This window comes from Canis lupus, chromosome 26, assembly GCF_003254725.2.
Source record: "Canis lupus dingo isolate Sandy chromosome 26, ASM325472v2, whole genome shotgun sequence".
Lineage (NCBI taxonomy): Eukaryota > Metazoa > Chordata > Mammalia > Carnivora > Canidae > Canis > Canis lupus.
This window is the reverse complement of record NC_064268.1, coordinates 6389205-6403498: the sequence shown is the minus strand read 5'-3', so window position 1 is coordinate 6403498 and position 14294 is coordinate 6389205. Positions and strand designations below refer to the sequence as shown.

At 49.4% G+C, this 14294-nt stretch overlaps 2 protein-coding genes across 7 annotated transcripts in view; one reads left to right on the top strand and one right to left on the bottom strand.

Moving 5' to 3' along the window:
• The window catches only part of RILPL1 (Rab interacting lysosomal protein like 1), a 44653-nt gene extending 39353 nt beyond the window's left edge, over nt 1-5300 (bottom strand). For 3 of the 4 annotated variants that reach the window (XM_025473689.3, XM_025473686.3, XM_035706404.2), the window contains exon 1: nt 4854-5300. In XM_025473689.3, coding sequence (XP_025329474.1) covers nt 4854-5162 — 309 coding nt within the window. In that variant the 5' untranslated portion in view covers nt 5163-5300. The remainder of the gene's footprint in view (nt 1-4853) is intronic. The other variant, XM_025473688.3, reaches the window with a different exon arrangement.
• TMED2 (transmembrane p24 trafficking protein 2) overlaps nt 1-14294 on the top strand; it is a 168451-nt gene that overhangs the window by 128184 nt on the left and 25973 nt on the right. The window lies entirely within an intron of this gene.

The window sequence follows — 14294 nt, the reverse complement described above, 5'->3', positions numbered from 1 at the left end:
GCCCTCACAGGGGTGGGCTGGAAGCAGAGGCAGGCTATTCTATGTTGTTCATCTCTGCTCCCATCTGGCAGAGGCTGAGCACAGAAGTCCCCAGGGGGCAATGGTTGAGTGTAACTGACTGTACATCCTGCTCCCTGGAACCTGAGGCTATGTGACCTTACATGGGAAAGGACCTTGGCAGGTGTGATTCAGTGAAGGACCCTGAGATGGGGAAGGTGTCCTGGGTTACCCAGATGGGCCCAATGTAATCATAAGGGTACTCGTAAGTGAAGAGGGAGGCTGGAGGGTCAGAGTCATAGATGATGTGGTGACAGAAGCAGAGGCCAGAGCTAGTGATTTGAAGATAGTAGTCTGGGGGCACCTGGGTGGCTCAATGGGTTAAGCGTCTGGTTTCAGCTCAGGTCATGATCCCGGGGTCCTGGAACTGAGCCCTGCATCGGGGTCCCTGCCAGCTGGGAGTCTGCTTCTCCCTCTCCCTCTGCTGCTCCCCTTGTTTGTGCTCTTTCTCTCTCCCTCTGTCAAAAAAAAAAAAAAAAAAAAAAAAGTAGTCTGCTGGCTATGAGGATGGAGGAAGGGACCCCAAACCAAGGAATGCAGGTGGTCTCCAGAAAATGGGAAAGGCAAGGAAGTGGATTCTCCCCTAAAGCTGCCAGAAGGAATGAATTTCCTGACATTTTAACCCAGTGAAACTTAGGTGTAATTTTGACCTGCAGAATTTTATCTAGTTTATCCATATTGATGTGATCCATAAATATCATACTCTGCATTATCATAATAAATGTATGTTACTTCGAGCCAGTAAGCCATGGTAACTTGCTATGCAGCAATAGACTTTAACTCTCAGGGTTTCCTTTTTTACTCTGCCCTAAAAAGGGTTGGGGTTATGTGTGATTCTTGCCTCTGAGTGGACCACAGCGAATTTATTCTAGCCTCCACATCATCTAAAAAGCTCTTCCAGGAAGTCACCCCTGATTGATTACCTCCTTTGCCATTTTCAAACCTTATGCTGGCCTACAATGCTCAGTATAATCAGATCCCTGCATCTCCCTGATCTCACCTCTTACCTCTATTCCTTATAATGCTCTATTTTAGCCACATGGGCCTTCTTTGTCTTCCTTTTTTTTTTTTTAAGACTTTATTTATCTGACACACAGAGAGACAGAGACTGCACATGGAGCACAAGCAGGGAGCATCAGAGGGAAAGGGAGAAGCAGATTCCCTGCTGAGCAGGGAGCCCAATGTGGGACTTGATCCCAGGACTCCGGGATCACGACCTGGGCCAAAGGCAGATGCTTAACCCACTGAGCCACTCAGGTACTCCCTTGTGTTCCTTGAACACACCAAGTACATTCCTACCTCAGGGCCTTTGCACTTGCCATCTGCTTAGAATGCCCCTCTCCCAGCTCTCTCTGTGGAGGGTACCACACTTGATTCAGATCTCAGCTCAGATACCACCTCCTCAGGGAAGCCTTCCTTGACTACCCCCATCTATTAGACCCCCATCCTGGCCAGTCTCCTTCATATCCCTCTGTTTTATTTTCTTCATGTCATTTATCATAAGCTGAAAATTTAAATACTCTAAAAAAATATCTATCTCCTCACACTAGAATTACAGCATCCAACAGAGTAGTCACAAGCCACATATGGCTGCTGAGCCTTGAAAAGTGGCTGGTCTAAACTGACACTTGCAGTAAGGATTAAACATGTACCAGACTGGGGTGCCTGGGTGGCCCAGTCAGTTAGGCAGCTGCCTTTGACTCAGGTCATGATGCCAGGGTCCTGGGATCAAGCTCTATGTCAGGCTCTCTGTTCAGTGGGGAGTCTGTTTCTCCCTCTCCCTCTGTCCCTCACCCTGCTAATGCTTGTTCTCTCTAATAAATAAATACAATCTTAAAAAAAAATATGCACCAGATTTTAAAAACATAGAAAAAAATGCAAACTATCTCTTTAATAATTTTTTAGATAGTTGTGTGAGGTGATGGATGGTAACTAAATTCACTGTGGTGATCATTGCACAATATATACAAATATCAAATCATTATGCTGTACACCTAAAATTAATACAATGTTACATGGCAATCATCTCTCAATAAAAAATAATTTTGTATGTTGATTATATATGGAAATAATATTTTACATAGACTGGGTTTGTTATGATATTAAAATGAACCTCATCTGTGTCTTTTTATTAATGTGATAAGCCACATATTTCTGTGGGACAGCACTGCACTAGAAAGTCAGGTCCATGAGGGCAAAGACCTCATCTGTTACGGTCATTGCTATCTCTCCAGTGCCCAGAACAGTGCCTGATACATAATAGGTGCTCAATAAATATATTTGTTGAATAAGTAAATGAACATATACTGTTAACATTAGAGAGAACTGTATCTGCATAGCTGTCACTTTCTAAGCCTATCTGTAATTTTCCTGTCTTTCCAGGTACCTACCCACTATGCAAGATGAAGATCCAGCTTTCCCTGTCTCTACACTGCCCACATCACCTAGGAGTGCACTCTGTATGCTCTGGCCCATCAACAGGGTTGCAGACTGAGCAACCAGATAGAACATGTTATGATTGTGGCCTGAATCTGTGTGATGAGAAGAACTGAGTCTGGGGGTGTACCTGGGGGAGGGGCTGATGGAAGACAGGGTGCATGTTTTACTGGAGCCACATGTGCTGAGAGAGAGTGAGAGAGAGGGAAGGAGGGAGGAATGAACAGACAAGCTGATAAGACCAAGGACATGCTCAGAAGACTTTTGTGGAAATAACACCGTGACGAGCCTTTGAGACTACAAGAAAAAAAAAATCAGAGGAGTCTCTCTCGATCCTAAGAATACCAAGAAAAAGGGACCGGGGCTTGGATGGGAAAAGGATTTTGTCTTCTGATTTATGAGAAATCATCCTCCGTGTTTACAAATAAGGCCTGGCTCTGAACACGTTGGGGTTTACTTCCTGGCTGATAGCATTCCAGAAGTGATAAGGGCAGCTGGCTGGGAATTCCATCTGACTCCAGGCCTAGTGGCCTCCGATGGCTCCCAAGGGTGTCTCCCAGCCCAGGTGCTGCAGACTCAAATGATGGGGGTGGGGACACAGGTGCCAGGACTTCTAAGTGACCCGGGCTAAGGCCCTTGGCCCGAGTTAGTAAGAGGCAGCCTTGTGAAAGGATTTCAAAGATCCCTTCCCCCTGTTCTGTAAGAGAGAACGGGGGGTGGGGGTGGGGGTGAGAATCTGGGGTAGGAGAAGGGATGTGGAGATGGGGGTAGGATCTCCAATTTCAGCCTATGAACACCTCACTGAGAGTCTCTCCAGGCCTAAAGACAACAGTTAACACTCCTAAGGCCCTCAAAACCGGCCACGCTCTGTCCCAAACACTTGATATAAGTTAACCAACCCTTTTCACCCCAACCCGATGAGATGAGTGCTATTATCATTCCCATTTTACAGCTAAAGAAACTGAGGCACAGAGAAAAGAGGTGACTTGCCTAAGATCACAATGGCAGGGTTTGTATATGTGCTGCCGAAGCAAGCCCTCACAGTGGCAGGGTTTGAAACCAGGCTGTCCATCTCCAAAGTCCCTGCTCTTGGGAGCTTGACATTAATTACAGGGCTGGGGCATTTTCAAGCTCCCAGTAGGATCCTGGAAATGTTGCCTCACACTCGGGAGCTTGGGTTTCCTTCCTGACCTCAGGGCATAGGGACCTCTGAGGACAAACACCTTGGAACCTCACAACACTCTTCACAGCTCTGCCCCCAGGTTAAGACCACAGACACAGCCCCTGAGGCTATTTTCCTTGAAACACAATAGGTTATAGCCTGCCAGGGAGCTTCAGAGAGGCCAAGTGTATTTCCTGAGGCCACACAGCAAGCCAGAGCCCAGGCAGGCACCCTGATTCCTCCAAGGAAAGGCGTTTCCTCCTATTCTCTGTCCAAATGGTCTCACAGAATCTTCCCGGGGCTGAGGTTGGGGCCGGAAACCACACATCTCCCACTTCCTTTTCCCCAGGCACCTTGTCTAGACTCCCAGCCCAATAGGGAGGCCCTGATTCATGTGCTCCAAGGGATTCCTGTTCATAGGGCAGAGGCTTAGATTGAAAGCTGCCCCAAAGCACGTCCTTCCCCCAAATCAGGGAAAAAGCACTAGTTACCTCCACTGGGGTTGGGATTCTCTCAGCACTAACTTGGGACAACCCTCCCCCCTCCATTTTCTTCATCTTTACAGGAAGATAATTCCTGCCTCACAGAGTTCTGTGAAGATTAAAGATAACACCAAGGAGGGGAAAACACCTCAGGTCAATAAACTAGAAGAAACCCTGGAAAACATTTTGCAAACAGAAATCCGAAGACTGGGGGTCAGTGAGCTGGGTGGCTGGAGGTCCCATCCCCTTTACTCTGGGGGGTTCTGGGGTGAGAAGAAAGGGGCTTGATGTCACATCTTCTTGGGTAACACTGAAGGGCAGAGAGAGCTTATTTCATTTCTGGAAAATAATATTGTCTAAGCAGTTTAGATATATCACACTTTAATTCTTCTAAGGTGGGTCTTACCACTATCACTATTTGACATGCAAAGAAGTAAAGCACAGAGAAGTTGAGTCCCTTAACGAAGACCACACAGCTATTCAATGATAAAAGTAGGGCTGGAACTCAGATCCGACTCGGAAGAACTGCCCTTTAATCTCTGAGGTGGTATATGCCAGGCGGCGCTGGCTGGACAATAGAGGGCCAGGGGCCGCGCTTCCTCCCTCTTCCATCCAGTGGGGTCTCTTCTCGAGAGTCCCCGCGAGCACACAGGTGTGCACCCACAGCGGCCCCATTCCCCGGATGCGCACACTGGGGCCGCTCGCTCGCCACCCACCTTCTGGTGCTTGCGCTCCTTCTCGATGCGGTCCATCCTCTCCAGGCGCAGACGGTCCAGCTCCAGGCGCAGCTCATCCAGCTCGGGCGCGACGTGGTGGCGGCTGACCAGCACCTCCAGGATCTCCAGCACACGCACGACCTTGGGCATGAGGCGCGCGATGGCCTCGCAGCCGTGCTGGTCGATGACCCGCTCGAACTCGTGGCCCACGAGCGACGCGATGTCGTACACGTCCATGACGGTCAGCTCGGCCACGTTCTTCTCCAGCGCCGACTCGGCCGCCAGCGCCGACCCTCGGTCCTCCTCCATGGCCCCCCGCCCGGCCTCTCCCCCCCGCAAACTCGTGCAACTCCCAAACTTGCGGCTGTCGAGGGCCGCGCCGGGCCGGGCCCAGCTGCGCCGCCGCGGGCGCCGCGCGCTCAGGGGTCCCTCGGCGGGGGCGCACCGGGCGGCGGGCGGGCGTCCGCATGGGCGGGGGCGGCGGGGCCGGCGGGGGCGGGGGCGGGGGCGGGGGCGGGCGCCGGCTCGGCTCGGCCCGGAGCCTGCTCCCCCGCGGGAGGCGGCGGCGGCGGCGGCGGCGGGCAGGGCGCGCGTGCGCAGGCCCGCGGCGCCTCCCAAGTTGGGAATCCGAGTTGGGCGCAATGGAGGCGCAGAGTCCAGCGGGAGGGCGGCCGCGTCGCCCTCGGAAACCGCTCCGCCCGGGGATCGGCCCCTCGCCCGGGGCCGGGGGAGGAAGGGCGGCCGCGGCTCCTCCGGGAAACTTTGGCGGCGGCGAGGCCGGCTGCCCGGCTCCCCCCGCGGGGATGCCGCGCGCCCCGCCCCGATCCCGGCCTGGCGAGGGGCGCGCCCGGCCTCCGCCGCCCGAGGGCGCCCAGGTCCCCGCGGGCCCCGCCCCGCCCCGCCCCGCGCCGCGCCGCGCCCCCGCCGACCAGGCAGCCCCGCGCCCCCGCGGCACCGTCCTCCCCGCGCCCCCGCGAGGCCCCGCGCGCCGCGCACTGTCCTGGAGCCGGCCGGGTCCTGGCTCCTCCTCTCCCACTGCCGCGGGGGAGGGGTCGAGGCTAGCCCGGGGGCGGGGCGGGGCGGGGGGACGCGGGCTCCCGACGCCGGGCGGCGCCTGGGGGGGCGGGGGCGAACCGAGGGGTCGCGAGGTGGCCTCGGGATGGGGCCCGTCTTGGGGAGGGAGCGAGCACCACCCCCGCCCTCCAGCCCCCCAGCCGCGGGCGGAGCTGGCGGCGGGGCCCTGCGCTCCGGTGCCGGCGCCGGCGGGGGCAGAGGGACGGGTGGCGGGGTCCCCTGGACCCCGAGGCCGCCTGGGCTGCCCCGCCCGCCGAGCCCGTCCCTCAGCAGTTCCTGTGACCTACGCCGCTAACCCGAGGAGGTGAGGCCGGGGTTTGGATCTGGGCACCGTCGTCTGTCTCGTCCAAGCCCCCCGTCCCTGTGACCTGGCTAAGTCCCCTGGTCCACAGACACCCCGCCCCCAGCAGAGTCTCTCCTGAGCCAGCGAGGCCTCCCCGCCTCCCCAGTCGCCAGGCGGGGCTTCGGGACCCTTCTCTGCCTTTGCACAGCCCGTTGCCTCCTCCCACAGAAGTGCGTCTCCTACGCTGAGTTCTCGCCGTGCGGTTACACACACGCCTCCCCCAGGAGACCCGGAGCTCCCTGGAGGCATAAAAAAACTTCAGCGCCCTCATAGCGGTGAAGCCCAACCAACCTGGTACAAATCGATGAAAAAAATTTTAAGTTGAAAATGTATTGGACATCTATTTTATATTTAATTATCGGTGCTTTACAAATAAATACTGCCTCATTTAATCTGTACTCCGTCCGCTCTCAGAGTGTGGCCTGGTGATCACTGGGGTTCTCCAATACCCAAAGGGTCTCTGTGAGGTTTTCCCTCCTGCCAGCTTTATATCAGTATGAGGCGAGATGTTCTTGGTGTATTTAACACAGAACAGCATATCACAATAGATTGAACATGCAGAAGCGATGTGAGGATCCAGCTTTCTTATAATGAGCTAGACATTAAGGAGATTTGCAAAAATACAAAACAACACCACTGTTCTCAGTATTTTTGTTGGTTTGGGAGCATAGTTATTTATTTATTTTTAACAAAAATATGTGTGTTAGGGCTCCTGCCTGGCTTAGTGGGTTGTCTGCATTCGACTCAGGTGATGATCGGGGGTTCTGGGATTGAGCTCCCTCCATTAGGCTGGAGTCTGCTCCTCCCTTTCCTTTGCCCCTCCCCCCACTTGTGCTCAGCTCTCTCCCACTCACTCTCAAAAAAATAAATTCTTTAAAAAATATATGTATGTTAAAATGCAATGTGTCTGCGTTTGAATCAATCAATATTTTTTTAAGATTTTATTTATTTATTCATGAGAGACGCAAAGAGAGAGAGAGGCAGAGGGAGAAGCAGGATCCAGGCAGGGAGCTCAACCTGGGACCAGATCTCCCGCTTCCAGGATCACGCCCTGGACCAAAGGCGGCGCTAAACTGCTGAGCCACCGGGGCTGCCCTGAATTAATCAACATTTTTAAGAAACAGTTTAAATTTCTAGTTACAGTAGATATCCATAGATATAACCCACCTAACAAAATCTCCTTAGCGTCTTCAAGTTTTATTTTTTAAAATTTTATTTATTTATTCATGAGAGACAGAGAGACAGAGGCAGAGGGAGAAGCAGGCTCCCTGTGGAGAGCCCAGATTGGGACTCGATCCCAGGACCCTGGGATCATGACCTTAGTCGACCTGACCTCAACCACTGAGCCACCCAGGTGCCCTTAGTCTTCAGCTGTTTTTAAGAGTGGCCTTGGAAAAGAGTCTCTGAGACCAGAAGATTTGAGAACAGCTGTGTCACAACGTCCTAAGAAGTATTATCCCAATTTTACAAATAAGCAAACTGAGTCACAGAGTGGTCAAATAGCTTGCCCAAGGCTTGGCAACTTGTAAGTGCTAAAACCAGAGGTCAGGTCTGTGCACAGCAACCCAATGAGGTAGACATGTGATTATCCCCATCCTGAATCAAGGACAGTGAGAAATAGGGAGGGGCATTAGCTTTCCATAGCTAATGTAGCAAATTGCCACAAACTTGGTGACTTAAAACAATAGAAATGTATTCTCTTGACATTCTGGAGTCCAGAAGTCTATAATCAAGGTGTTGGTAGCATTGTGCTCACTCTGACTCTTGGGAGGATCTTGCCTTGTCCCTTCCAGCCTTGGGGATCCTTAGTTTGTGGCCATACCACTCCAGGTTCTGCCTCTGTCTTCAGGTGGCCTTCTCCGTGTGTGTCTGTCGTCTTCTTCTTCTTCTTCTTCTTCTTCTTCTTCTTCTTCTTCTTCTTCTTCTTCTTCTTCTTCCTCTTCTTCTTCTTGTGTGTGTGTCTGTCTTCTATATCTCTTATGAGAACACTTGTCATTGGATTTAGAGCCCATTTGCACAATCTCAGAAGATTCTTGACTTAACATCTGCAAAAACTCTTTTTTCAAATAAGGTCTCCAGCTCTGGAATTGGGACATGGAAGTATATTTAGGGGCAGGATGGCACCATTCGACCCACTGCAGGAGGTTAAGTAACTTGCTTAGGGCCCCACAGCTGGGAAGGATGGAGCTTAACCCAGTGGGTGCCCATGTTAAATGAAGGAATAAATAATGTGTGCTCAGATTGGGGCAGTTTTGCCCTCAAGGCAGCAAAGATGTATTGAGCATCGGCTGAGTGATACAGGGATTGAGGAATGGAGGGCCAGCCTGAAGCCTGAACTTGAAACCGGGGCAGGAAAGGGGTAGGAAGGAAAGGGGGAGGCAGAAGTCTGAGGTGATGGGACACCTGCGTGGCTCAGCGGTTGAGTGTCTGCCTTCAGCTCAGGGCATGATCCCAAGGTCTGGGAGTCAAGTCCCACATCGGGCTCCCAGCAAGGAGCCTGCATCTCCCTCTGCCTATGTGTCTGCCTCTCTCTGTGTGTCTCTCATGAATAAATAAAATCTTAAAAAAAAAAGTCTAAGGTGACCCCAAATGGTGATTCTGTGTGCCTAGGAGAATGGCCACAGTCTTAAGTCAGGAGAGCCCATCAAGTTTGGTCTGCCAGAGCCTCTTCACATCCTAACCCTGGTGCAATTGAGGTATGTGACCTTGGGCAAGGCACATGATGTCTCAGGGCCTCAGCTTCCCATTCTGTTAAATGAAATCACAGAGGATAATTGTTATTATCAAACAAATCAACATATGTGCTGGCTTCACTCAGTGTTATAAAACTGTTAGCTTCTGTCATCATCACCATCATCTTTGAAGATAACTAGAGGAGATATCTGGTCTGGGTGTAGATGTAGCTGTTGAGTTGACAGCTGGGTATGTGGACCTGGAACTCGGGACTAGAGCAATGTTAAGACCTACATTGATGTTCATTCATTCAGTATTTTGCTCTTAATATATTCCAGGTGCTATGCTAAACCTGTGGGATGTGGCAATATGCAAGAGACAGGATTGCTGCTCTTGTGGGGAACAGACAAGAAACAAGTAAAAACAAAAATCAACTCATTTCAAATAGAGCAAGAGAGTGTTGAAAAGGGAGAGGAGAACCAAGAAATTAGTGTGTCCCCAAAACCAGGTGTGTTAGTACAATTCAATTGGAGAAAGAATCCCCCACACTGTATTATTTCAACTATGAATATTTTATTTTATTTTATTTATAATAGTCACAGAGAGAGAGAGACAGAGAGAGAGAGAGAGGCAGAGACACAGGCAGAGGGAGAAGCAGGCTCCATGCACCGGGAGCCCGATGTGGGATTTAATCCCCGGTCTCCAGGATCGCGCCCTGGGCCAAAGGCAGGCGCTAAACCGCTGCACCACCCAGGGATCCCTCAACTATGAATATTTTAATCTGTATTTCTGAAACACACTGAAACCATGTATCCATATTATCACCTTTGAGAAATTAGTAACTTATTCATATCAAATATCCACAGTGTTCAAAATGTCAATTGTCTCATCAATTTTTTTTTACAATTTTTGTTTGACTCAAGATCCAAATAGTATCCACATATTGCAATTAGTTTATATGTCCCTTATTTTCTTTTAATCTTCCATCTCTTTTTTCCTTGTTACCCTGAAATTTTTTTTGAATATCTATTTTTAGAGAGAGAGAGAGAGACAGTGGAGGGGAGAGGCAGAGGGAGAGAACCATCAAGCAGACTCCCTGCTGAGCGCAGAGCCAAACATGGGACTTGATCTCACCACCCATGAGATCATGACCCAAGCCAAAACCAAGAGTCAGACACTTAACCGACTGAGCCACGGCGCCCCCTCTGAAGTGTATTTCTTTCTTTCTTTCTTTTTTTTTTTTTTTAAGATTTTATTCATTTATTCACAAGAGACACACACAGAGAGAGAAAGAGAGAAAAGCAGAGGGAGACGCAGGCTCCTCGCAGGGAGCCTGATGTGGGACTTGATCCGGGTCTCCAGGATCACGCCCTGGGCTGAAGGAGGCACTAAACTGCTGAGCCACCTGGGCTGCCCTGAAGTGTATTTCTTGATGAAACAGGAGTGCTTGTATTGGGAGATGCTGTCTGAATTTTGCTAATTTCACCACTATAAAGTCCTTTAATATGTTTGTTGGGGTGCCTGGGTGGCTCAGGTTTGGGTTGTTTATTTGGTGGTGGTGTGTTGTAGCATTTCTTTTTTGCAGGGAGGGCGATGAGACTCATTTTTTAATGTTTACTTAGATATGAGTCACATGCAATAATGTTCACCTTTTTAATGTGTACAAGCCAGTGGTTCCTAGTATGTTTACAAGGAGCTATAGCCTTCACCACTCTCTAATTTCAGAACATTTTCAACAACCTATCCCCAAAACCTTGTTCCATTAGCACTTGCTCTCCATTCTCTCCTGCCCCCAGCCCCTGGCTACTACTTGTCTGCTTTCTGGGTACATAGATATGTCTATTCTGAACATTTCATATACCGTGTGGACTTTGTGCCTACCTTCTTTCACTCAGTATAATGTTTTTAAGCTTTATCCATATCATGGTTGGACATAATTCCTCTTCATAGACTAATCTCCCATCGCATGGATGGACCACATTCTGTGTATCCGTTTATCCATTAATGGACTTTTGGGGTGTTTCTACCTTCCCTGTTCTTTTGCCTGTGGTAAAATGGAAATTTTCTTCTGGAAGCTCAGATCACGTCATAGAAATGTTTCCTTCTCCCAGAACTCCTTGTTCCTAGGAGATGAACCAGGCTCCAGGAGAGGGTAGAATGGAAAAGGAGAAAGAGCTTTAACCAGCCAGGAGGCTCACAGCTATTACTCCTTTCTGCATGCCAGGTAAAGCAGGCAGCCCTGCAACCTCCAGCCTGCTTTCTGTTTATGGATTTGCTTATTCCAGACATTTCAGATAAGTGGAATCATAGCTATGTGAGGGAAGAAGAGAAAGCCACAAACCATGTGTGTGAGGCCCCAGGGAAGAATGGGCTCTGTTTGTGTGTGAGTCAGCAGACTGACACGGGACTGGGTGGGGGCAAGTTGGGGAATGGTGTGAAACAAAATTGAAGAGGGCATCAGAGACTGACTGTGGGGTCAAGTTCATAGTGGATGGAGTAGGGATATTATGTGACATCTGACGAGTCATTGACTCTGACTCTGTCTCAGTTTATTAATCTGTAAAATGGGAATAATCTCAATCCCAGTTCCCTCTAGGATGTTTGTGGACATTGAATAAGTTAAAATATGTACAATGTTTAGAACAGAGGCTGGCACATAGTAAGAGCTACATTAACACTGGCTGTTACTAGTCTTATTATCTGGCTTGTGTTACTATTACGTTACTGTTGCCAGTGAAGCATCCCATTCCGAGCAATGGCATCATGAAATCACCACTGCTGTCTGACTGTGGTGTGAGGAGCTATTAGAAGAATGAGGAATTAGGGCCACCAAGTCCCCTCAATTCCTTTTCTTTTTATTTTTAAGATTTTATTTGTTTACTTTTGAGAGAGAGCATGAGTGGGGGAGGGGCAGAGGGACAGAGAGAATCTCAAGCCAACTCCACACTCAATGTGGAGCCTGATGTGGGGCTCAGTCTCACGACCCTGAGATAATGACCTGAGCCAAAATCGACTCGGGCACTTAACCAACTGAACCATCCAGGCACTCCTCTTCTTCCTTCGAATCTGTTTTCTGCACAGCAGAAATTTTGCACCAACAGTAATTCTGATAAACACATGCATTTTATTCTGCCAGATGTCAATACCAGGCTACAATAAAACCCAAAGCCCTTACAGTGGCCAGTGCAAACTTTCATAGTCTGATCTGTGGGTCTTACATCTTCATCTCACACATAAGCACCAGCCACTTGCTATTCCTTTAGGTCTTCTGTGTGCCATGATGCATCTCCAAACTCAAATCCCTGATGAAAACATCCACATGGATGACCTGCTGCCATAGCCTGTACCCTGAGATCAGGGAAAGCAAGAATTTAACTATTTCAGCTACTGTAGAAGTCACAGAACTCTACTTTCACCAGGAGTCACACAGAGATAGACTGCCCTGCCCAAACTTGGAAAGGTGGTTCAGATGCTGAGTGGGAAACAACACACAACTTGCTGATTCAGGGGTGCAAACGTGGACCAGAGCTGAATGGCTGCGAAACACCAGGGCATTCCAGGTCACTCTAGAGCCTTTTCCTCTGTCCATCTGCTTGGCACCCAAATCCCCTCTCGATAACTTGGGATTTAAAGACTGTGGGCTTGGGAATCCCTGGGTGGCTCAGTGGTTTGGCGCCTGCCTTTGGCCCAGGGCGTGATCCTGGAGTCCCGGGATCGAGTCCCGCGTAGGGCTCCCAGCGTGGAGCCTGCTTCTCCCTCTGCCTGTGTCTCTGCCTCTCTCTCTCTGTCTATCATGAATGAATAAATAAAATCTTTAAAAATAAATAAAGACTGTGGGCTTGTTGAACTATCTATGAATAAAATGATACAATGTCTGTGAATTGCTCTAAAATAACCCACACTAGGAGGGTGGGATAGTTGGGAATGTGGATGAAATGAAGACTGGCATTCTGTTAATAATTGTTGAAGCCGAGTCATGGCTTCAACATAGAAGTTCATTATACATACCCCTTCCTTCTGGAATATCAGAGAATTTTTAATAATAAAACAACTTTTAAAAGAAAGAAGGCTAAAACGGGCTAAAAGGAGTGGCAATGGGGAGCACCTGGTTGGCTCAGTCACTAGAACATGTGACTCTTGATCCTAGGGTTGTGAGTTCAAGCCCCACCTGACACAAAGAGCTTTTATTAAAAAATAATTTTAAAAAATTAAAGAGGTGGCAAAGTGTTAGCTTTCCTCTGATCATCACACCTGTTGCTTCAGCTGTAGGTGGGACAAGAGAGATCCGGTGCTAAGAGGAACTAAGAGGAACGGATGATCTGGAGTGGAAAGAAAGGGCGAGTGGGTGCTGGGGACGACACACGAGCAGACGTTTCCTCTCTCTGTGAGTCCAGTGGGCTGGGCACACGGCAGAGAGAAGCAGTGATTATGTGGAAGGAGAAGTCACAGCTTCCTGGAAAATCAGGCCACAGGGTCCTGAGAAACCACACAGGGCTCGAGAAGCAACTTCAGGACATTTCTCTGTCCTGTTGCCATAGACTGCAATGGACCGAATGCCTATGTCCCCCCACCCCCAAATTCATGGGTTGAAATCCTATCCCCCAAGGTGATGGTATTAGGAGGTATTATTAGCCCCTTTATAAAAGAGGCCTGAGCACTCCCTTGCCCTTCCACCTTGCGACATCTATGAACCAGGGGAGGACGTTCTTGCCAGACACCACACCTGCCAGATCCACCTCTGTCTTGGACTTCCAGACTTCAGAACTGTGAGAAATAAATTTCTGTTGATAAAGAGTCCCGTCTATGGAATTTTTGCTATAACAACCCAAGCTGACTAGGACAGAGTACAGTTTTATGAACATTCCTATTTTTCAGGAGCCTGAGTGGTCTCCCACACAACTCTACTTCATTTGCCCTGTAACTTGAGCTCCATCCCAAGGGCTGACAGTCTGAAAGAGCCTCATACCCCCTCCTCCACCCACGCCACCCTCCTGACTTACCATGGTTGCTGTTCTGACTTCTCACCCCCCTCCTTCTCCTCCTTCTTTGACAGACTTGAGATGATCATGGACAATTCTGATGGCACCATTGTATCTAAGCACTGGCAATGTCACGTGAGATGCACGGTCTGTTCTGCATTGATGCTGCTTGATAGACAACCTCCCTCCAAGGACATTGTATAGAAGATTACACGCAGGCTCCCAAAATCCATCTTGGAAAACAGGATGATCAAACCCTAGCAACGAAATTCTCTAAAGTGCATTGCTCACACTCTCAGAATTTCAATATCTATTTCTACCTAAAGGGTAGAAACCTGGAAATGCTAGTCTGTGTAGATTTTCCATTATGTT